This window comes from Trifolium pratense, linkage group LG7 (assembly GCF_020283565.1).
Source record: "Trifolium pratense cultivar HEN17-A07 linkage group LG7, ARS_RC_1.1, whole genome shotgun sequence".
In the NCBI taxonomy this organism is placed as follows: domain Eukaryota; kingdom Viridiplantae; phylum Streptophyta; class Magnoliopsida; order Fabales; family Fabaceae; genus Trifolium; species Trifolium pratense.
Genome location: NC_060065.1, coordinates 34,367,660 through 34,392,586, shown reverse-complemented (window position 1 = coordinate 34,392,586; position 24,927 = coordinate 34,367,660). Strand labels below are relative to the sequence as shown.

General features: G+C 33.0%; 4 protein-coding genes across 4 annotated transcripts; 1 reads left to right on the top strand and 3 right to left on the bottom strand.

Annotated features, from left to right (window-relative positions):
* The first annotated feature begins 601 nt into the window (after positions 1-601).
* LOC123896799 (elongation factor Tu, mitochondrial) lies at positions 602-3,699 on the top strand. Its single transcript, XM_045947177.1, has 12 exons — positions 602-677; positions 1,218-1,293; positions 1,454-1,546; positions 1,684-1,758; positions 1,952-2,056; positions 2,137-2,227; positions 2,336-2,541; positions 2,619-2,702; positions 2,783-2,848; positions 2,940-3,002; positions 3,120-3,360; positions 3,581-3,699. The coding sequence occupies exons 1-12, from the start codon at positions 658-660 to the stop codon at positions 3,649-3,651; spliced, it is 1,191 nt and encodes a 396-aa protein (XP_045803133.1). The 5' UTR covers positions 602-657; the 3' UTR covers positions 3,652-3,699.
* Positions 3,700-3,964: 265 nt separating this feature from the next.
* LOC123896797 lies at positions 3,965-7,487 on the bottom strand. Its single transcript, XM_045947175.1, has 2 exons — positions 5,005-7,487; positions 3,965-4,550 (listed from the first exon to the last, which is right to left on the bottom strand). Exons 1-2 carry the CDS (start codon positions 7,099-7,101, stop codon positions 4,128-4,130), a joined length of 2,520 nt encoding a protein of 839 aa, XP_045803131.1. The 5' UTR covers positions 7,102-7,487; the 3' UTR covers positions 3,965-4,127.
* Positions 7,488-10,540: 3,053 nt separating this feature from the next.
* On the bottom strand, positions 10,541-12,231 carry LOC123899580 (guanylate kinase 3, chloroplastic). The gene is made up of 2 exons (XM_045950746.1): positions 11,352-12,231; positions 10,541-10,980 (listed from the first exon to the last, which is right to left on the bottom strand). The coding sequence occupies exons 1-2, from the start codon at positions 12,156-12,158 to the stop codon at positions 10,933-10,935; spliced, it is 855 nt and encodes a 284-aa protein (XP_045806702.1). The 5' UTR covers positions 12,159-12,231; the 3' UTR covers positions 10,541-10,932.
* Positions 12,232-13,504: 1,273 nt separating this feature from the next.
* Positions 13,505-18,816, bottom strand: LOC123895385 (mitogen-activated protein kinase 15-like). Its single transcript, XM_045945655.1, has 10 exons — positions 18,221-18,816; positions 17,194-17,602; positions 16,931-17,058; positions 16,777-16,836; positions 15,747-15,896; positions 15,516-15,671; positions 15,221-15,432; positions 14,677-14,781; positions 14,350-14,513; positions 13,505-14,263 (listed from the first exon to the last, which is right to left on the bottom strand). Exons 1-10 carry the CDS (start codon positions 18,242-18,244, stop codon positions 13,977-13,979), a joined length of 1,695 nt encoding a protein of 564 aa, XP_045801611.1. The 5' UTR covers positions 18,245-18,816; the 3' UTR covers positions 13,505-13,976.
* Between the last annotated feature and the right edge of the window lie 6,111 nt (positions 18,817-24,927).

Here is a 24,927-nt window from a genome sequence, read left to right as displayed (position 1 = left end):
CTCATGCTTATGCATAATGTTCAGTTCTTATCATTTCTTGAATGCATTTGAATTTTGCCTCATGTTTCCTTCCATGTTAAGTATGCATGAATTTCGCCTCATTTTTTTGAAAGTTATTAGAATTCTGGTTTGTATGTATTATATATATATATTGATATGAAGACTAATTTTAATGGTACAATTACATGAAAATATATTAACTTCAACTTATATAGAAATATATTATTTTCTGTCAAAAGCAATATTATTATTATTTAAATGACAAAGTAAAATATATAATATAAAAGATTAAACTTGGCAAGGAAGTATATATCTGAGTAACCAGATTTTGTGGCATTATTATGCGGATTCAGTTAGTGACATGTCAGTTAATCACAGTGCCAACAAGATCATGAACTAACAACCTACGACCTGCTCACACGCACACACACTCAGCAACAATCTGTTGTTCTGTTCATTTCTACATTCATTACACTCTCTTTCTCTCTCTGTGTATTGTTCATTCCTTCCATTTCTAAGGTTCCAATTCCAATGGCTTCTCTTGCTTTCTTCAGAAAACCCCTTATACTATCTTTCCATTTCATATCTCGTGTAACTTCTTCCACCGTTTCCCTCAACAACAATGCATCATCAACTCTTGTTTCTCTCCATAGATCCATGGCCACTTTCACAAGAACGTAATAATAATAATAATAATAAAACCCTCACTTCATCATCATTTCTTAATAACCCTATGAATCACGGACACAACGCCAGCACTTATTATTATATTGGATTGTGTCATTTTCTCAAATTATTATCCGTGTCAATATGTTAGTGTCCCACAAGACACCGACACTTATTATTACATTGTATTATGTCATTTCCTCAAATTATTATCTGTGTCAACTGTTAGTGTCTGTGTCTGTGTTTCATAACCTGCATTTCTTTATATTGTGGTGCTTATATAACTGTGCATGCCATCATCATGCACATGAAGAAATTAGGTTTATTGATTCTGTATTATTATATAGTACCGACACTTTAAATTGAAAGCATGTCCAATGTTCGACACATGTTGTTGTTCGATTCTGATACAAAACCGACACACCATTAGATCACTTTTATTTTATCAAATTATTACTAGTGTCAGTGTGGTGTTTGGTGTTAAGTGTCAGTGTTTCATAGTGTATGGAAATGGTTATTATTAAGTAACAAAATGGTTTTCTCTTTTGCAGAAAGCCTCATCTTAATGTTGGCACCATTGGGCATGTAGATCATGGAAAAACCACATTAACTGCTGCCATTACAAAGGTTTGGGGATTGATTTCCACTTACTATAAGCATAGTGTGCAGGAATTATGATTTGTGTAACCTTTTTTTCTGTTATATTTTGGCATTAAATTTGTGTGATTAGGTTTAGGTTTTTGAGCTGAACAATACTTATTATGCAAGTGAATTGATTGTGGAACAGGTACTAGCTGATGAAGGTAGAGCGAAGGCCATTGCTTTTGACGAAATCGACAAGGCTCCTGAGGAGAAGAAGAGAGGAATTACTATTGCTACAGTAAAACACAGTTCATTTTATCTGTTTTTTTAAGTCCATACTCAAATCAAGCATCTTGTGAAATGTTATATAGTTTTGAGATTTTGTAAACATACTCTTGAGCTATTATCATAGGTCTTATCTTGTTGGTATCGCAGGCTCATGTTGAGTATGAGACCTCAAAGAGGCATTATGCCCATGTTGATTGCCCGGGACATGCAGACTATGTTAAGGTAACCTTCATGGTCAAGCATACAGTGTTATTTTGATTTTAAGTCCTCTTTTTAGGTGCAAATTATGACTTTTTTCTTCTATATTATTGACAAAGAGGCATAATAGTTCAAATTACTTTGAAGATTGCCTGACTTAATTTGTGTGTGATAATGCTTCTGAGCCTTGTCCTTAATTTGTTTGGCGAAATCACAGAACATGATTACTGGAGCTGCACAAATGGATGGTGGAATCCTCGTGGTTTCTGCTCCAGATGGTCCAATGCCTCAAACAAAGGAACATATACTCCTCGCTCGTCAGGTTGGTACTTCGTTTTGCTAACATGTAAGTTTTCATAAACTTACCTAAACCATAATAAGATCAGAAACTTTTCTTTGCAGGTTGGTGTGCCATCACTGGTATGCTTTCTAAATAAAGTTGATGCTGTTGACGATCCAGAGTTACTTGAACTTGTCGAAATGGAGCTTCGTGGTACGAAAAATCACCTCATAGTTTTACTTGTATTTGAATGAGAAGAAGAAAAAAATCTTACACTTTTTGCTAATGTATGTGTATCCTTTCACAAACAAATTTTTGCAGAACTACTTAATTTCTATAAATTTCCCGGGGATGATATCCCAATTGTGAGAGGTTCAGCTCTGTCTGCCTTGCAAGGGACTAATGAAGAACTTGGAAAGAAAGCTATCTTGAAACTAATGGATGCTGTCGATGAATATATTTCTGATCCAGTCCGGCAGCTAGACAAACCTTTTTTAATGCCAATCGAAGATGTTTTCTCTATTCAGGTAACTACAAACGTTATACCATAAACAAAATTATTCTCATTCATGATGCAATGCCACATTCTGCGGTTTATTTGAAGGGGCGTGGAACTGTTGTCACTGGCCGTATTGAACAAGGTACTATCAAAGTTGGTGAAGAGGTTGAAATATTAGGACTAACAAAGGTACACAAAATTAAATGTCTTACAGTTTTTTGCTTTAATTATTGTTTATGTTTTCGTATTTACCAGTCTTTTGTGCTTAGAGTGAACCTTTGAAGACCACCGTAACTGGTGTCGAAATGTTCAAGAAAATATTGGATCGAGGGCAAGTGAGTAAAATCATATAACCTTTCTTATCCTCTACTTTTTTTACCTCGCGATTGGATTGGTGATAATTGAATATTATATTCCCATTTCTAGGCTGGTGATAATGTAGGACTTCTTGTACGAGGACTAAAACGAGATGATGTGCAGAGAGGAATGGTGAGTGAAACTGATTCTGATTCAAAGTGTTATGAAATTCACTCCTAATTGAATACATATCAACACATACAAAAGCAAAAGTAGCAACTAACATGTAAAAAAAAAATTCAATTACAGGTTATTACGAAGCCTGGTGCATTGAAAACATATAAGAAGTTTGAAGCGGAGATTTATGTCCTGTCAAAAGATGAAGGTGGCCGTCATACCGCTTTTTTCTCTAACTATATGCCTCAGTTTTACCTGAGGACTGCAGACATTACTGGAAAGGTGCAGTTACCTGAAAATGTCAAGATGGTTATGCCTGGTGATAATGTCACCGCAACTTTTGAGCTGATATTACCTGTTCCTCTTGAATGCGGTAAGCATTATCTACGATGGATCACATAAATATTATTTGTTACATACATCATTTTTTACTTTCTTAGAATAATTACTAAATAATATCTATATTATCTCATCTATCAATCAAATTATAATTTATGTCGTATACGAGAGCTGGAACTGTCTTTGCATTGTGTTTTTTTTTTGTGACCACACTCAACAATATAATCTTACAACAATCATTAAATTATTAACAGGACAAAGATTTGCTTTGAGAGAGGGAGGTAGGACAGTTGGTGCAGGAGTCGTCTCCAAAGTGATTGCCTAGAATGTTGATCTGGAGTACACAAAGTTTTTATCCAGTAATTTGTAATTAAGTCGCGAATAGGGACCGCAGTATGAAGGGAGGAATCTATTATTCGACTATTTTTTACACTTGATGTGTTGGTTCCATTTGAATGCGTCTGCTTTATCTGTCAGAAAATTATAATAGTAGATTTAGATATTGATGGATAGTGGTTAAATTCTTTTAGGTTCGGTTAATAATGTCAGATTCTTCATAACTAACATCTTATTTTTTCTTCTATCGCCTGTTGTCAGAATAATTTCATTTTGCTTCTTCAAGTATCATCAGCTCAAAATATGAAATTAATAGTATATTTGGAATTTCAATGCTAAAAGCTATAGTTTTCTAGCCCTTGAAAGATACACACATATTTACATATAAGTACATTATTGCAGTGATTACTCTGAATCAACATGGATTATTGATCTTAAAATAATGTACTGTGTTTCATTATTTTACTAGTCTTCGAGCAACTTCAACGCTGTCTCAACAAGTGAGTGAATTGTTAGAGTGTGCCGATTCAGACCAACAGTACCAGAGAAAACATTAAAGCTTTCAAGCTCTGATGTGGTCTCTAAAACACCCTCCAACACCTCTTCCATTTGAAGATCCTTAAAAGTATATATGTTTTCTTCGTCGTCTATCATCATCCAAATAGCCAGCTCAATCACAAACCTCCTTATCCTTGGGACTTTTGTTGCTGGATATTGATGTTTCATGAGAATCTGGACTAACTTTTTAGCTAGTTCAACCTCAGTGATTCCAGCTTCTTCAAACACAATTCTTGATTCAGAAGAATTCATGAATGAGAAAACATTTGCTGCTAGTCCAACCATCACTTCTTGTAGCTTGTTCTCTTGTGACATGATTGCTTGAAGTACCTGGAAGGTTGAGTAATTGTTAAAGATTGATCAATTTTTTGTTGTTAATCATCAGTATAAGTTTTCTCGAATAGAAACATAGGGCTATTTGGATTGACTCATTTGAGCTTATCTACTATTAGAAACACTTGTAAGATTGTTTGACAGAACTTATGAAAACAACTTCTAACATATCTATAGGCTATTTTCTGCTAGTTTATCTTTTGTTATTAAAATAGTTTATACATAAGCACTTATATGATATGAACTTAATTAAGTTGTTTATCCAAACAGGTTCATAGTATATAAAGCATAAACCTCACATGGAGCTTAAACATAAGCACTTATATGATATGAGCTTAATTAAGTTGTTTATCCAAACAGGTTCATAGTATATAAAGTATAAACCTGACATGTTGGTACTTTGTTGGTAGCTATAAGTAACTTATAATGGTCAGATAAAAATAACACTTACCGTGGGAGCTGCGGCTGTGACACCCTTTAGCTGATCGAAGCATTCTGATCCACTGTAGTTGCATAAATTTCTTAGGATTCTAGCAACACTAACACGAATCAGTGGAACTTTCAATGCTTCTACAAGCCTTTCAAGCACTCTCAACTTCAAAATTCGATGACAGTTGCTTTTGCTTTCTAATGCCAGCATTGCTAAGGCCTCACCAGAAACGGTTGTTACGTCTTTCTGATTTTCAGGTATGTTTTGTCTGAAAAATATGTTGAACAATTCTTTAAGCACGCCGCCTGTTCCTCCAATCCTTTCTGTTGCTTCGTCTTCCAATGCAAGACTTGTTAAAATTTCTATGCTCAGTTTCTGTAGCAAAGGGTGTTTCTCACCGTGTCTTAAAATGTCTCGGATATTGCTGATAGTGAAAACTACCTCTGAAATCTCTTTTCTAAGATGTTTTCCGTAAGTTCCTGTTGTGCTAGCCAGCATCTTCACCAGCTGCAGAGATCTCTTCACCGTCAGAATTTGAGACTGAGTAACATTTTCATTCTTCAGTAGGCTTTCTTCGGCGTGTGTGAAATCTACAATCTTTGGAAGTAGGCCTCTTGTATTTCCAATCTTTCCACAATTGTCGTGATCGTGCGCGAGTTTTTTCAGAATGAGTAGTCCCAAATGGTTAAATGTCCAGAATCCGTAATACGGGTGATCAAATATGAGTTTCTTTTCTCCAACTTCATCAGCCGCATGCATACAATTCCTGTTAGTTTGTAGAAGAGATGATATTGATTCCATAGCTCCCGGAATCCCAGCTATCCGTAGAGAATTCTGCTTTTTGCCTGCTAGTTTCGATAAAATCTCAGCAGCCGATAGCCTAATTTCTTCCTCCTTGTGGTCTGTCCAATTCAACATCTCAACTAGTCTCTCCACCAACGATATAGAAATTCCAATCTTTTGAAGCGTATCATCCGAAAACCTCTCACTGTTTGCGAATTGCCGAAGAATTCTCGCTCCAATGAGCTTCTCATCAGGTGAGTTTGAGGCCAAAAGATCCATAGCAAAAGACACCATGTCCATTTTCAATCCATCAAATATGCTTCCATTGACACACCTCGAATAAGCGTCATAAAAGAATCTCCGAATAGACACCATCCCTGATGGCCCTAACTCACACTCTTTGTTAACCTCATCCAATAATTCACAGTAGCTGATTTTCCACTCCCAATAAGCCTTTTCAGTTAAGAACAACAAAGCTTCTGCAAGAGCCAATGCATAAAAGATGTTGAGAGCCGATTCACGGTTCCTCTTGTCAGTATCTCCCTTAGCAATCTCTCCATAATTATGCCTGATGAGCTTCATCGAAGATAGTACCACACAAGCTGTGGCAGAAAGAAGCTGAAGCCAATACAGAACCTTGCTGATATGCCTTGAAATGAAAAACCACTTAGCATATGGTAAAAGTGGAACATCTGAACTAATCCACGTACGAGATGCTGTCCTGGTGTTTCTGTTGTCCTGAAACCCTGGTGCAACTACATTCGCCTCCACCGTGTCTCTCCTACGCTTACTAACAGCAGCATTAATAGGCTTGCATAGATCCTTTATACTTTGAAGAATGAAATTCGAACTTGATCTCAGCATCCGAAAACTATACATTCCTGACTCGGTAATAGTCCATGTGGCTTGGTGCTGCCACTCAAGCTCATGACTCCTGCTGAAAATCCTTGTCCCTTCAATCAAGAGTATAATTGTGATGAACCAAAAGTCTGATTTGTCTAAAGTAATGGCGAAACCGCCGAGAAGTACAACAGTTGCCCATATAAAACCAAGAGTTCCTAAACCAGTTGCTGCTTTTTCAAGCACGGCAAGGCGCAGGGCGAAGAGGGTGAGTTTCTTTTCCGGTGCTCTAACCGTTGTTGAAGATTCATCAGAATTATCATCTTTATCAGCTTCACAACTATCTCTTTTCTCAATACTGCTAAGGCCGCGACGAGGCTCAAACATCGTCGCGCATTTGCTTGTTGTCTCGCTTAGCCTCCTAAGTTCACCAACTTGTAGACGAATGCTTCCTTCGCCTTCGCCTTCTCCATCTACACAAACTCTATGATCCATGATGATAATATATATTTTTATCTTGTGTTACTATGTATGAAAAATGACAAAAGGGTGAGTGTTTATGTAATAGAATTATATATATGTTTATGTTGTTTTGCAATTTGAATGAAAATGTTTGTGTTTGTGGAAATTTAATGAAGATTGGTTATTATATATAATAACTAAAAGATTAGAATGGAGAGCTTAGAGGGCAAGCTTATAATATGTGGCATATTGGTTATGCTTTGCTAGCAATTGTAGTAACTTGGGGGAAGGGTTAACTTCTTTCACTATATCTTGACTTATGAAACTTAATTGCTTTCTTTTTCTAGAAAGTTTCTTGTTAGCTTCCAATAAGGTGGAGTATGTTAAGTCATTAGCTTGTCGTATTTACTATCTATTAATGGTTACATTAATGCTGAAGTGGTTTCTCAGGTGACACACATATACATCCTAGTATTGCATTATTGGAGGGTCTTTTATGTAACAAGTCAAGATTTTGTTTGTTAACTATTTCACTCTCATCTTTCATTGACATGTCTACACATATATAAATCATTAAATTGGCTTATTTTGATTTTTTGAAGTTTTCATTTTTTTTTGTGTAAATCGGATATCTGTATATTTCTTCAAATACAATTAATTACAAAAAAAAAACTTTTTTTAAGAAAAAATGGGCACATAAAACTTTCTTTTTCGAAGGATAGAAATGAATAAAATGGATATTGTAAGTCTTAATATATTGAATGCTTTATTTGTGTTTATAAAAGGGCAAAAGTACTAGTTAATTAATTTCTTAAAAACTGTAGAATTTTACTAAGGAATTGACTGAAGAATGTATTTTTTGACAGAAATAATTGAAAAATAGTTAAAATACGATGTACATGCATTAAGATTTATGCAGCAAAAAATGTAGCACATGAAACTAAAATAAAAGGAAGTTACATTCTCTTCCTATTATTAGTGTCTTTTTTTGGTGGTAAAAGTCCTAATAATTTAGAGTTTAGCTAAATATTCATTTTAGGAGAAACTCGCTAACAACTTGAACTCAATCACTTAATTATTTCTATTATTTTTAGTTGTCATATTTATTTTGTTAAAATTATGTACCTTATGGAGAAACTCTTTGTTGTAGCTTGGAGTGCACGATTAGATTGTGATATGATCATATATCATATATGAAATGACACAAAAAATAAATAATTTATGAAAATTGAGTTGATGCCGTAGCTTATGGCTAATTAAGTTGTTCATGCGTGCTATCCATTATCTTATTCAATAAAATAATGTGAATATTTGTTGTAATCATTCATACCATAGCTCAATTTGGATAATTCATACCATGGTCATGTAATGACCATTCATACTAATCACATAACAACTAATTAAGACTGGGATGACAAAAACAATAATTAATTGGTGAACAAAATTGTTGGGTTCATATAATTGATACCATTATTCCTTGAGAAAAAGGAAAAGACAGAGATAGCTCAGTATTGACTCAATGAGTCCTAATAAGTTTTACGTTAACAAATTGGGGTCTCCGTCAATGCTTCTTTCATTTTCATTTATGGGTCCCAGAAAGCGTAGGAAAAAGAAGAAAAATGAGAAAATAAGGACCTCACAATAAATACATTGATTCTTCAGGTTCCACGCATTGCCATCTTGCTTCTGGTACATGTTTTTTAGTTTAAACGTACACGTAAAAACAGAACAGAACAGTGTCTTTTGTATGTGTTCATTCATACATCATTCTTTTGGTTATCTCAATTTTAATCTATTAATTAATAACTCATAACTCATGTAAAGTTCACAATTTTGTTAAAATAGTGAAGCTACTTATATATTTTTTTGTTGTAAATCGGATATCCCTTGCACGGAACTACAAAGACCAATCCCTTGAGCCTTGTAAGACTCAAATGGTGACAAACTCTGTCTAAAAAATTTAACAATATTGCATGCCCAAAACAGGGGTGGAACCCAAGATCCTGATTAAGTACTGAACAAATTATTAATAATCTGTTTGTATAAAAATTATTTGATCGGAAACAGATGTTTTGTATCTCTGATTAGTGATAGATTTGGTTGTAATTTGTTTATGTAGTTTTCTGCACTAAAATGTACCCTTAATATACTGAAGAAAGGAACATATAAGCCCCTTTTTCTAACTGAATGAGCGTGCTTATTACTAATGATATTAACAAATGATACTTCAGTACATCCATAATTTATCATACATGTGCATGCATCAGCTCAGTTATTGATTGAACTCTATTACACTCATTTTAGAGTAGACGGATCATTACAATCCATAATGGTAACATTAGGAGAACATCGCATGTTGAATAATGAATACGCAGGCAATAGTATTAACTAATTTAAGCAATTGGATCCAATGATAGACGAGAAATGTAGTAGGGTAATGCATAAATAAAACCAGAGCAGTTAAAAAAGTTGCAATAAACCCGCATATCACTTTTGTCATGAAAATGTAGTAAGTTGCAATTTCACAGTTAAACAAGAAATAATACCTAGGTGGTAAAATACAAAATCAAACAAATGATTCAGATAAAACAGGTAAAATTATAATAATTTGACAGCAGTACAAAACTCCTGTCACAGCAGAATCCAGAAAAAGATCAGTCCTATAGTTATAAAACATTCGCAGAAGGCCAAGTTAACTACTAAACCTATGACTTATATTGTGTATGGATTGGTATTGAGAGAAACCAAAAACCTGTTGAATCCACAACAACTATTTGTAAATCAAACACTATTAATCACACACAATTACACATATATTTACAATCTCTATAGTTCAGTTTTCAATCAACACTATAACATTCAACTCTCTCAAGCGAGACTTTCAAGTTTCAATCAATGCTATAACATTCAGCTCTCTCAAGTGAAACCCTGTTATAAAGAATCACGACCCTAATAGTAATATAGGAATTTCAATTTTAATCTTCTACAAAATCACCTAATCTCCGACCAATAACAGGAGGGGAAATAATTCTACACCGCAGCCTACAGGATATAGAAACCCAGATCAAATTGCAGAGTGGAATATTCACACAAATTACAATCCCTTGGAGGAGATTCAGCATTTCAAATAGGAGAATACCACACGTTAGAACAAAGTCTGCAATCCAACCCCTCCTTCCTACCTCGAAATTCAATGAAGTTCATCCTCAATTTCGTAACTTTAACGACGAGAAATTTCACTAAATAACCACTCACTAGTGAAAGTTATGGTGATAATATAATAAAGCTTGAATTACAAAGTTATGTTGATAAGTTATAACAACAATTTAAGCCTATAAATTTCATGCAAGATACTCATCTTTTCCACCACTAATAGACATAAAATGAAATCCATCTCAGCAAAGGAAAAAATTATGGCTTGGACCTTCAACCAAGAACCTATATGATTCTGGATGATTACTAGACTACAAAATATCAAAAGTAAGCAGTGACCAAATCAAGAAAATGCTTGATAACATTAGAAACTAACTTAACGAAAAGAATAACATAAGTTATATAGGAGTAACTAGGATCTCTATTTAATCGTTCGCAAACCCTCCTTCTAAACACACAAGGTAAAGATGGAACAAATTTGTAACTGTTCAAGATTGGACCAAGGCCCATTCTCGCTCTGGATCGGGTCACCCAAGTCACGCTCTAGAGGCACACAGGAGCAAGGCCAAAGGAACGCTCCCAAAAGGGACAGTTGTCTCATAGAAGGTTCTAGTCCCTCGAAAACCTAACCTGGCTCCTATAAAGCCTAACTTTTGGCCTAGGCCGAGGTACGTACTACTCGAAATCCTAAACCTCACTTTCAGCACCAACTTACTTGATCGCCAGAGTGTTTGCAGGTGCACCCCTCACCTTCGGAGCCTGCCGATCAATGGTCTGGAAGGATAAGTAACCATATAATTTTCTACCTTCTTAACTAAGCTATGATGAATTACATAAAAAATATGAATCGAAATCACATTGGGTGGTACAATTTTCTTTATCCAATCAGTCATTATAAGGATTATATGAAAGTATATCATTGAGGCTTAAGTGTCAATTCTCATCAACTAAATTCAATTTGGTTTCAATAAATAAAATTAACAAATATGATACTAGAGTCTAGAACATTGTAATTAAAACAACAAGCATTGTGTTAAATCATCATCACAAGCAATGCATTACCAGAACCAACAAATTATCTATGAATCTAATCATCAATAAATCTATATATGAAGAGTCCTTTGACAGACCTTAGCTTTTTCAGCATCAATAATAGACTCCAACAATTTCACAGCATTTTCAAGCTTACCCTTAGCATTCACCACAACATAATCAAAATTCCTCACATGCTTCATTTCTTCTTTAGCAGTACTAATCCTAACAAGCAACGATTCCTTCGTCTCCGTATTCCGATCCACCAATCTCTCCACCATATCAACCTCACTCTCCGCCATCAAAAACACAAAAACCGCCGATTTCCCCAAAACCTTCCTCAAAGTCTGTGCACCTTGAATATCAACTCTCAAAACAACATCATAACCTTTCGCCATAAAATCCCTAATTTGCTGCTTAGGAACACCTTTATAATCACCATAAACTAAGGCATATTCAAGAAACTCATCTTTATCCACCATTTGCAGAAACTCATCCTTCGAAACGAAGAGATAGTCTTTACCGTCGATTTCAGAGGGACGGCGAGGACGAGTGGTGGCGGTGACGACGAAGTGAATACTAGGGCGGGAATTACGGAGATTTGTGATGAGAGCGTCTTTGCCGACACCGCTAGGGCCGCTAATTACGATGACGAGAGGGTTAGGGTTTGGGATTAGGGGTTGGGAACTGAAAGAGGAGCCTATGGAGGATTCTAGAGCGCGGAGGAGTTCGGAGCGATTTGATTGTTGGAGAGATGGGATGGGAGTGGGGGAAGGTCGGCGGGTGTCGCCCATGTGGGAGAATGTTCGGAGTGGGAAGGAGAAGGTGGTTGGTTTTGGTTTGGGTGGTGGTGGAAGTGGAAGGGGAAGATGGATTAGAGATGAGTTCAGAAGTCTTCGAATCATGGAGGAAGAAGAGATTACTGTACTGTAAAATGTTGCCAGTTGTAGTAGTAATTATTAAGATTGAAGATGAGGACTTGCTCAAGATTACACTAATAAAGTATAAGTGCTAACTAAACCGTGCTAACTAAACCGTAAAAATATCGAAATTGTTAGGTTGGACGACGACGACGGAATTCAAAATCCGGTTACTTCATTTATGCGTGAATTTATAATAATTTTGTTATTTCGTCTATTTAAAAATAATAATATAATGCGAGATTTTTTTAGTTCAATTTATCAATATTGTTGTCGGTTGAAAAGTATATAGTAAAATCTAAGGTTTGTAATGGTAAAATCTAGCTCAAATGCCAATATCAATATTTATTTATTTTTTTGCTTTCACCACCGGTTTAATCTGGTTCGAAAGTTAGTTCTAACATCAAGTGGTTTCAGCCCCTCCCGATCGCAGTTGCGGGGATCAAACTGTAGTCCTCCTTATCAAGTTCAGTGTCAATCACCCCCGAACTAACTAACGATTGGTAATGCCAATATCAATATTGTTAATCTAGAAATTTTGATTCAGAGACTTAAAAATCTCGTAGTTATGCGAAAATTTTAAATGATGTTTGTCACTTTATTTATAGAAGATAAACATCGTATAATAATTCATCATTTATAATTATTTTTTAATTTTGTGTAAATATAGAAATTAATCCTTCAAATTTTGTGATTACAAAATGAAACTATGTACACACTAAATATGCATATATGGTGTCTAGCAACAAAAATGTTAACATAACATTTTTCAAATTTTATGGATGGATATAAATTACGGTGTTTTGTTCAAAAATCCTAGCTCAACTGATAAAAATGCTAAAATTATTAGATCTAACACTTTGACCAGAGTTCAAGCTCCTCTACTTGTATGTCAAACCAATCTTGATCCAACCATCAGTAATAGATTGGCATTATAAATGCAGAATATGTCAACTACAGAGAATATGCATTTCCATATTTTATTTGTGGTCTTTTACACATACAATAGTGTAAACTTTCATTGAGATTGATTGTTCTTTATGATCTTTCATGAGGGTATGTTTCTCCTAGCTTACAATGAGACGTTGATGAGCTCTTCTATCAAAGTAGGGCTTGCAATGTAACTAAGTGTATGGTTTATTTATAATAATCAAAAACACTGAAAACAAATATCTACAGGCTTTGTTTAGTGCAAAACATAGGCCAAAGAAAAGATTTGCAAGGAGATAAATATCACACCACCAGAGTGCACTTTGAAAATTAATAAGCATACATGTAATACTTTCACTGGTTTTAAAATTATTTAGGCACTTATTACTTGGTCTCTCTTGTTAACACCAAATCAATTTACTCAAAGAGGGAGAGAGGAGTTTATGATTTTGACTACAAATTAATCTCTTTTTTTAAAATACATTATCTTTATAGTTGTACTCAAGATAAGTAACAACTTCAATTCTGCAGTAAAGCAACTGCTCTACCTTCAAGTTCATGAGTTATCAGGTCTATTGTGTTTCTGTAATTTAACAAATTAGAGTAGAGTGTAAGAAAATCATCAATTGGACCGTGTCGATCACCGTTCCAAATTTTCAATTGATGAAATCGTCCGCCAGAAACTCACTTCTCAAAGCTCTCTCTACCTCTGGTTGATCATTGTCAAGGTTATGCCACTTCAAAGTTTTGCAGTTCAGAAGATCAAGATTTGGTGTAGCACATGAAATCCATGTATCAATATTCGGTATTGATTTTCTCCATGTATCAATATTCGGTATTGATTTTCTATATATTCAACATTATATCAAAAGATCAATACCACTGGCCACCTGCTCCGCCTTGAGCAGCAGCAACTTTTCTTGCTATGTATTGAGGTTTTGGCTGAAGCCCATTAGAACCTTCAATCCCATCATCATCTGCCGTCTCATTTTTATAGTTTGGATTTCTCCTCGGATATGAACCGTTCGAAGCAACGTATTGAGCCGTAACAGATGGATTCCTAACCACCCTCCGCTGTTCGGTTTCTGCCACCACTGCCACCCCACAGTTGTTGTAACGCATTGCGGAACCAACAACTTTCCCAGGCCTTGCAGCAAGACCTAAAGCACGCAAACCACAAATGTACATTAGACGATAATAACAATAAAATCCATAAAATCTGTGTAAAAAACTATAGTCATCAAACCTTGCATATTTTGAGGAGCTTGTAAAGGAAGCTGAGTCATTGGAAGAATAGCACTGCTCCTATCTACAGGTTGTTGCTCAACTTCTTTGATGCAACATTTGGATAGATTGTCTGCAACCTCAGCCGTATTATGCATCGTGTTATCAGAATACAACACACATGCTCTGCATATACAATATACATCCTCGAATCAGCAGAGACAGTAGGCAATTTAAAAGAACATAAATGGGTGTCTTTCACATTGGCATTTGTCAAGATAAATTAACGGCATCGGCCAAAGAAGAAAGTAAAATAAAAATATTTAATAAAGTAACAAAATTAGGATACCTAGGCAACGAAGATGCGTGTTGCCTCTCAGGTGGAGCAACAGTTCCTCCTTTTCCATAATGCTCCTCAAGATATGCAAATTGCTTCTTGAAAAGGTCTACAGCACTGTCCAAAATAGATTGGGAACAAAGAAGGAGTGAAATCAGATGTTGACCTTACATAGTACATAAATTAGGGATAGAAACAAACATATAAAACTAAAATCAATCTATCCAAATTAAATTGCTTGAAATCCATGATTTACAATCCCATAAAGATTAAAGAATGAACTTGTAGTTAAAACTATGTTTCGAGAATCGCATAATCGGGTCAATTTTCAAAAAGAAAACAAATAGTGATATATTGAGTGTGTGGAAAACAATAATCATCTTCAAGGTACATGTGTGGGGGAATTAAAACATACTAATGAAAGCACTAGAAAATGTGCATAATTCATGATTAACAGTCCAAATCTTTTCTTCCGCAAAAAAACAATGTGTACTTAAAACATTGCAAAAAGAATCGAGATGTGAAACAAAAATTTGGGTAAAAGTTTAGACAAAACCTTGGATACATGAAACCCGTTGGCTCTGCTCCCTCTAGAAATTCCTTTAACATCTTCGGATGGTACTCCAATATTTCTCGGTATATAAGTTCTCGTACATCTTCCTTTGTTATCCTCCGCCTCTCAAATTCAAATTCCATCTTAGTAACGGGCTGAGCAGAAGGTTCTCTTTCGACCTTGGCCAAGCCTTTAAAATATGGATCTGCTAGGGCCTGACATTATTATGCACAAGATATATGTTAAAAAGATACAACAGAGAAAGCTAACTACATATAGATGGACGTAAAGATTCAACCTCTTCAGCAGTAGGCCGATCCTTAGCCTCAAATGCCAACATTCTTTCTAATAGGCGAAGAGCAAGGGGGTCTGTATTAGGAAATTTCTGCGAGAAAGGAACTGGCCTCTTCTTACGCATGCTGCTCAAGTATCTCCGAGCTTTCTCATTCCGTACCTATTAACATATTACCAATAAGTAACAAAGTAAAATAAATAAATTGGTATGATGAAGAAGGGCTGAACAACGGACCCTTGCAATGGCGTCGGGAGATGGTGTTCCAAGAAAATCAGTCATGATATCCAGTTGGTGGACAACATTCTTCCCAGGGAAAAGAGGTTTTCCAGTTAATAGTTCTGCGAAAATGCATCCAATGCTCCATATGTCTATAGCTGGTGTATACTGGAAATAGAAGTTTTTGATCATATATATTTACAAAGTCTAAAATATAAATCAATGAGATATACATAGATGCATAAAAACATTATAGATCTTCATTTAACAAACATGATCAACCTACTATTTGATAGGACTAAAAATTCAATATTTCAAACGTGTGCATTAGCAATATAAACAAAGAAAGCCTTTCTATTCCCTGATTGGGCATCAATGTCAGCCCCGTTTAACCAACATACAATTATACGAGTCCTTTATTCCTAAAGAAGAAAAGTTCCAGTTTATGTAATAAGGATCACAGGCTCAGGCACAGCTAACATTTTGAGAAAATAATTAGTGTTGACAGTTCCATATTGGAGATATGGCTTGAAAAAAGTGTTTATAAGTGGAAGAAATCAATCACTTTACAAATCGGTTTTGTAGGGTTGAGTTCGGCTCAACCCAAATTCTAAGATGGTAATAGAGTCTAACCAAGATCCTTTCAGTCACCTACTATCAGGTCACTCGGGTCACGCTTCAGATGTTTAAATTTGGGTGTGAGGGGTCTGTGTTGAGACTGAGTTCCACATTTGATGTGATATGACATAAAGAAGTGTTTATAAGTAGAAGACGTCTCTCACCTTACAAGTTGGTTTGGTCAGGTTGAGTTAGGTGTCTTTCACCTTACAAGTTGGTTTTGTCAGGTTGAGTAAGGTTCAACCCAAATTTTAATAATTAGCTTAAAAACAAAGCTCAAATTCCTATTTCAACATGCATTGTTGGATTTTTTTTTTCGAAAAACAATCCTTGATGTTATGATATCCATAAAAGAAGCAAGGGGTAAATATAAAATAAAAATATATGAAGAATCTTAATAATAATCATAAGTTCATAACATAAATTGCACCTTGGAGAAAAAGGATCCACACAACTCGGGAGCTCTATACCACCTTGTTGCGACATAATCCTGTTAGCAAACAAATGGAATTAATAGAGATGAAATGAGAAGGAGAGCTTTATATTATTTATTAGGTGATAGTTTTAGGGGTAAAGATTCATACTGTCCAGAATATTGCAGTCGGTGTATCATTAAAAGCTACTCTAGCAAGACCGAAGTCACAAATCTTCAGTTTGCAGTCGGCATTCGCCAAAATGTTTTTTGGCTTTAAATCTCGGTGAAAAACATTTGCTACAAGGCCATTACAAAGTCTAAGATCAGCAACATCGATTTTATAATTTATCAACTAGTTCCATGCAGCTACTAAAGTAAATATGCTACGGCAACCAAACTAAGAAAAGTCCCCCTAGCTAAAATAATTATAACCTGTGTGTATAAACTTCAAGCCTCGTAGAAGCTGATAGAGGAAAAACTGGTAATGCTCTGGTGTCAGATCATCATTTGCTTTGATGACCTGATGTAAATCAGATTCCATGAGTTCAAAAACAACATATATATCTTTAAATTCCCTTCTTGAAGGAGGTAACAAAATATGCTTGATTTCCACAATATCCGGATGGCGTAATAATCTAAGAAGCTTAATCTCACGAAGAATGCGAGTTGCATCAGATACATGTTCAAATATGTCATTGATTTTTTTTATAGCAACTTTTTCTCCGGTGTGTGTATCATATGCAGAACAAACAACACCGTAGCTTCCTTTACCAATCACTTCCTCTATTTTGTATCTGCTCCCTTCGCCGTATTCAGTAAAGAAATCCACATCCACAGATGACTGCATAAACATAGCAAACCAAACTACTTAACAACGATACTAAGCAAACCAAAAAGCCATAAATAAGTTAAAATGATCTTCAGCATACATATTGCAACAAAAAGCAAAATAGAATGATGCTACACATTTTTTACTAAATTCTTGCAACATCATAGTATAATGTTTGCATCCAACAATAAACAAAGGATGATAAAAGTATTTCAACGAAATAGTAGACAAACAAATTTTTGAACTTTCCTAAGGATCTACTACATTATACATACATGTAGTGCTATAGTGTCTCTATAGCTTCTATCTGACATTTTGTACTAAGTCGCCTATCGCCAAACAATAGCAATTTTAACAACACTGCATAAACATTTCTGCTTAACCATAATCATGTCTCATGTCATGTCCACAATAGAACCAAAACTTCTTAGGATCAAAACAGTAAAGTAAAAGAGAAAAAAACAGTTCCAGGAAACATGGAAGAGTTTAGATTTAAAGCCCCATAATAAACTAAAAAATTCAATCATGAAGAGTAAACTAAATATTATATCTATATCATAAAGTTGCAAAATTTACAACACAAAGTACAATATAAATTAATCTACATAGATAAGATTTTAGTGACTTTACCTTTTTTCTTTGATCAGGATGCATCTTTGCAACCAAAGCATAAAAAAAAAAACCTCCAAATGATTTCTTAATTCAAATCAAGATAACTCAAACTCCAACTTCAAAAGGGTTATAATTTATATTCCCCAGAAGGCAAAAAGAAAAACCCAAATCCGCAACAAGGAAAAAAATCAAAAGATTAAAACTTGAGATTCTAGAAAGAATATAAATCAATAAAAAACACGACCCAGTTAAGTTAAGAAACAAATAAAGCTGTTTCGATTGAAAGGTAAGGAAAAACAGGAACACACGTACTAGAATACAACAAACAAAGTATGTTACAATCGAAAACCCCGAAAAAAATAGCGGCGGAATTGTCGAAATGTATGTTAAAAATTGAGAAATTGGTAGTGAATTGAAAAAGATAAAGTATTGGATCTTAGAGATAACGCGTAGTTGAAGTTTAGAGTTGAAGTTGAAACAAGGTTGTGGTGAAGATGCAGAGCTAAGACAGAGACAGAGACATAAAGGGTCGAATAGGAAGAGAGAACAAATAAATATTATTATTGTTTGTTTTTCTAATATTAAAAATCAGATATCATCTACACACAATTTCATATATATTAATCTTAGAATCTCGTGGCACCTAAATAGATAACAAGTGCGTTTCATCTGCTAAAAAATAAGGGACTGGACAGGATAACTCCTGCTGTACTGTGTTTGATTTTAAAATTGTTTCTGGTACTGGACAAACTGGGGGCCAAGAGACAGGACAAAACTTGAAATTCTTGTCCCCCACAGAACCACGGGACAACTTTTTGTCCTCGGCACAAGTTGTCTAAAATACCAAAATAACATTTTGTCCACCAAACATCGTACAACACAAAGTTTGTTCAATACCTTAAACGTTTGTCTTGTGTTGTTCTGTCTTGTACTGTCATGTACTGTTCTGTCCAGTATTTATATTTTGCAGATCAAACAGACCCTTAGAGTACATTTGGTACGCTGGATAACAGACATGGTAGAGTAATTGTATTATATCATATCTTAATTCAGTGTTTAGTGACTCATCACGATAGGATAAGCTAATCTGAAACTTATCCTATTATTTTTTTTTGAAGATGAAACTTATCTAGTTAAAAACTTTGTATAATCTAAAAATTTAAAATTTTACTAAAATTATAATATTTAAAAAGTAAAATAATTGTTAAAAATTGTAAAATAGGGATATTAATTTAAGTTTTCTAACAAATTAAACATAATTTTTTTTATGGTTGTTTTATTATTTACATACTACTACATATCGAATATTTATTTAGTTTACGTGATATATATTATTGAGTCATTTATTTGATCACGATTCTTATAAAATTTAACGTGTTTATTTGCTCATGATATTCATTTAAAATCATATAAAATAATTTGATTGCTTATTTAAATTTTTTATTCATAAAAATTTAAAGTATTACAAAATAATTTAGAACAAAGAAATTGCTTTTACAAGGGTAAATATGATATGTCTTATCATATTATTATTATTATTATTATTATTATTATTATTATTATTATTATTATTATTATTATTACGTGTACAAAAAATATGATATGATGATAGTTATCATGGTTTTTTATCCTTTGTGTACATGTACACATGATAAGATAACCGTTATCATATTTATTATATCTTGTTATATTTTTATGGTGTTTTATATTCTATCTTGTCACTGTCATATCATGTTGGTGTTTTTATATGTTGGCCTCAATTTGCTATAACAAATATACCAGTAAGATGGTGGACTGAATGCTTAAGCATTGGATACATCATCCAGTGTGCGATGTTTTCACGTTTTTAATCTCGCGTGGAGTTCTATTTATGGAATCTCGTCTTTTTACTTGTGCACCAAGTAGTGCGCCTTTCCTAATGTTCTAGAAGGCAGCCATGACCTAGTTTTGTTTCAGAATGCATCAACTATTTTAGGAAACAACATATTTGATTTAAGAATATTCCTTGATGGAACTTTCAGACCTGCAATATTTTTGAAGCTCAATTCTAGATGTAGCTCGTGCTAGCTCAGACTATTTAAAGGAGGACTGAAACCTTGTGCAAAACACCGAAGCCATTGTTCGTCAAAGATGTAGTCCTTTAGGTTTTTTGTGTCTTGTAGCCACTCTCTATGAGAGTTGGTGTAAGTGAACCACTCGGGTTGTGAGATGGTCATTATGTTCTCACTCAGAAACCTTTAGGTAATGAGTTGAGTATTGTACTTGGAGGAAGCTTGTAAACAACTCCAAATTGTGAACTTAATTAGTCAAGGGTGTTGACTAGGTATTAGTTTTATGGGAGTGTGACTCCTTGCAGATTGTTATCGATTGTAAACACAGGTTGTGTTGATTGAGGGGAGTGAGATGAAATCTCATATCTAGGAGTTACAAAGTAGAAATTAGCACGAGTAATGACTAGATGCGAAGTCATAAACGGGGCGTTTATTAAGGGCTTTAAACTAATACTATTATAGTGGATTTGTATCCCCCAGATTAGGTGACGTTGCACTAAACTGTATTAACAAATAACCTTACGTTCTGCACTTTATTATTAAATTGTTTGTACTGGTACGAGATGCTTTAACATCTGTCTCAACATAGTATACTATCGTTCATGACAAGTGTCGGAGCATCGTGTAGAACATCTGCTATTTTATTTTAACTTGTCTATTGTGTTCTGTGTTGGTATGATGTTGGAACATTAGACTCAACATCTGTCACCAGCCTGCCATAATTTCATATCCTATACACCAAACGGATCTTTAAAATTGTTATATGCTCAAACTATATAGGGAAATTGTGATCAAGTTAACAGAGACTTGTATCATTTTATCTAAGCGATTTTTTGTATTATTTATTTTTTGTATGTAGAGAAAGTGACAAGTATCAATCGAAAGTGACTCTAACGATGAGATGTCATGTTAAGGTTTGATAAGTAAAAATGTTCAATCTAAAAAATTAAAATGTCTTCTATGGATTGTGCGAAATTTCTAACAAAATGATTAATTATGTTAACCTTAATAATAAAATTGGTTTTATTTCTTATAGTCTAAAACATTTTTATTAATTGTAATCAGTTGAGTGGTTAGATTAGAAATTTGGGTTTGCTTATATTTTTTTTATCCCCTATTTATTGTTTAATATTATGAGAGAAATAGACACGATAAGTATGTTAATGAGACCCATTTTAATAAATAAACTACACTAACGAGTCTCACTAATCTCTTTTATAAATGATCAACAAATTGAGAGTAGATAAATGAAGCATAACTAGTTTCCTTAAGAGAGTTTTTGACTCAAAAACAACATATTCATTCATTCAAATTTATAGGGAATACATCAATCAAAATCATTACAAATTCAATTTTGATAAGAGAGTTAAAATACACTAAATAATGATATAAATTAGTGAAAAGAAATAATATTGATATTTTAAAGTGGCAATTATTTTAATTTAAGACATAAAAATATTGTAAATTTGCGTTAATTTTTTTTTTGCAAATGAGACAATTTTACGAGACTAGAGATTTCTTTATATATATTATTTGAAAATGATGTGAAATTAAAAGGACAAACCACTAATTTTGTTCCGAAAAGTAGTTTTTAAATTTATCAAAATTGCAAACACATACATAACTATCTCTTTAATTATTTGTCATTTCGATCCTTTAATATGTTTATGGTAGTTAATTTAATTCTCAAATTTGTTTTTAGTTGATAATTTAATTTATAAAATTATTATCACGGAAGATATTAAGAATGCATTTGTAATCTCGATATATTTGACTAGAAAGAAAAATAGTACTACCTCGTCCCAAATCTTTAGTTTTTTTATTTTTTTAGTTTTGTCCCAAAACTTTAGTCTTTTTAAAAAATCAATGCACATTTAGCAATATTTTACCATTTGTACCCTTACAAAAGTTAAAACATTAATTAAATATTTTATTTTTCTTAATAAAGTAAGGGTAAAAATGACTTTACTTATTATTTTTTGTCTTTCTTAATCTCCGTATAAAACTAAAATTTTGGGACGGAGGGGGAGGGAGTAGTAATTTGCTCAAAATTAAAAGAAAGAATATTATGGGCCACGTTATGAGGGTAGTTCTTTGCCACTCAATTTTCTCATTTTTCTAAATATTTGTTATTTTAAATATTCTTCTATTATTCGTAAAAAATGTTGTTGATAAGATATTAAGTGGAAGAGAGAGTGTGGAGCTTATGTTTGTGTGTGCCTCATCCGTTCTCAATAATTGGTAGTTTGGTACTTAACTCCCGTGATCAACTAATTAATAATCCATAATAAACCGTCCGGGCCTCCGGGGCACTAGTTAAGCATATTAAAAAAGAAAACAAATAAAAAAGTTAATGACGAGAAAAAATACTTTTTACATTATTAAAACATTGAGTGCACAATTTACGAGATAAAATTTCCTTATTTATATTTTTAACTAGTGCCCCGAGACTGTTTATCATTTTCCAAAAAATAATTTTGTCCCAATATATTAACAGTTAAATTTTTAGTTGAAACAACTAAATTTGTGTCCATTAATAATTAACTTAAGAGATTGTAAAATTTCTACAAGTTCATTTGACAAAAAGTAATAGACAACAAATAAATTTATCGGACAAGCTATAAATTTATGAGGAAAGATTCTTTAATGTTTATGGTAATTTTTTGGAAAAGATTCATACTAGTGGCCAAACAGGCGCGTTCCGTGCCTGTTTGTGTGATCCACGTTTTCTATTTTATTAACGTAAATAAATTGTAAACAATAATTTATTATAAGTTTCATTTTTTATCTAAACTAATTTGTGAAAGAGGATTATCCTTAATAAATTATATAATAACAAAAAAATAATTTTATAATAAAGTTTATTAACCTTAATAAAATTTTGTTTACAATGAAAAATCATTTCATTTGAAAACACTCCATATCGAACCTGTAAAGCCTGAGAAAAATAAACATAAAAAAGTAATTATATAGTGGCCAATAATAAGAAGAAAAAGAAAAGACCCTTATTTTTTTTTTTAATAAAAAAATAACAATTATTAAAGGATAAAATTGGGATAATGAAAAATCCATACCAAAGTCTTGTATCCTATTTATTATATGTATAGAATAGATGTATAGATGTATAGATAAAAAATCTGCTTATTATAGTTACTTTCCCTTCTTTTCCTTTTTTTTTAATAAAAAAATAACAATTATTAAAGGGTAAAATTGGGATAATGAAAAATTCATACCAAAGTCATGTATCCTATTTATTATATGTATAAATATATGTATAGATATGTATAGATAAAAAATCTGCTTATTATAGTTATTTTCCCTTCTTTTCCTTTTTTTTTTTAATAAAAAAATAACAATTATTAAAGGGTAAAATTGGGATAATGAAAAATTTATACCAAAGTCATGTATCCTATTTATTATATGTATAGATTATATGTATAGAATAGATGACTTTTTAAATCATGCATTTCATGTAAAAATGAATATTATATATGATTGAAATATAAAGTGATTGTATTGTAAATTTTTATCGCTGTTATTTTAATTTTGTGAAACCCCTACAACATTTATGTATCTACTCCCTCCGTTCCTTTTTACTTGTCGTCTTAGAAAAATAAATTTGTTTCAAATTACTCGTCGTTTTGATAATTTAAGGTTATATTTTGTCTATTATACCCTAGTGTAAATTCCAAATATTTATGATTAGTTGTTGAAACCGTAAAAGATTTAATATATATTTGGAAAAGTAAAGTTTTTGTTTAAAAAAAAACATTTGGTACATAACATTTTTTTAAGCAATTTTGGTACATAACATATTAATTTATTTTTTGTACATAATATATTAAATTTATTGAAAAGAGAAAATGTGTGAAAAAAAAATTATTAGTGAATTAAAATAAGGGTATAATAGGAAGACAAGGTGCAAAAATACATTTTTTTAATTTATTGTTTTTTTTCTAAAACAACAAAGTCATAAGGAACGGAGGGAGTATTATTTATTATATTTGAATAATTTCATAAAATTTTATTATATTCTATTTTATCAAAATCTAACTACTTATATTTTTCGTCTCTCAAAAATTTTGTTATATTTTATTTTTTTCTCTCTTATTTTCACACACGTGCATAAAATCGAGAAGTGAATAATCTTAAATTTGAATTCAATTTCAAATCATTATTGATGATGACTACCAACTGAGTTGTAGATACAAGAACGGTTTCCTGCTGACTACTCTAAGCAAATATTATAGTTCTAACCAAAGTTGTCGTCGTGGAATAATAAACATGCTTATATGGAATACTGTTGGTCGAGGAAATTCAGTCAAGAACCAGAATCGGCATATTAAGCAAGAAGTGTAATCGCGTTCTTCCTGATTGATTAGGGAACTCGTAATCCTCCGTTGCTGTCAAAAAACTTCAACCTAATTCAGAAAAACTAAATTAATAGAAAAACTTCAATCTAATTCAGAAAAACTAAATTAATAGAATATAGTAACAAATTCAAGCCAATTTATCGATAAGCATGTATCAAAAAATTTAACCTAATTCAATGAAATCTTAGCGAAAGAGAGATAAGAATCAAAATAACAAATTATAGTTCTAACCAAAATGTTGTGGTGATGTTCTTTAGTTTTGTACTTGAGGTTGGTTGGTTATGGAGCTAGCTTGTGTTGT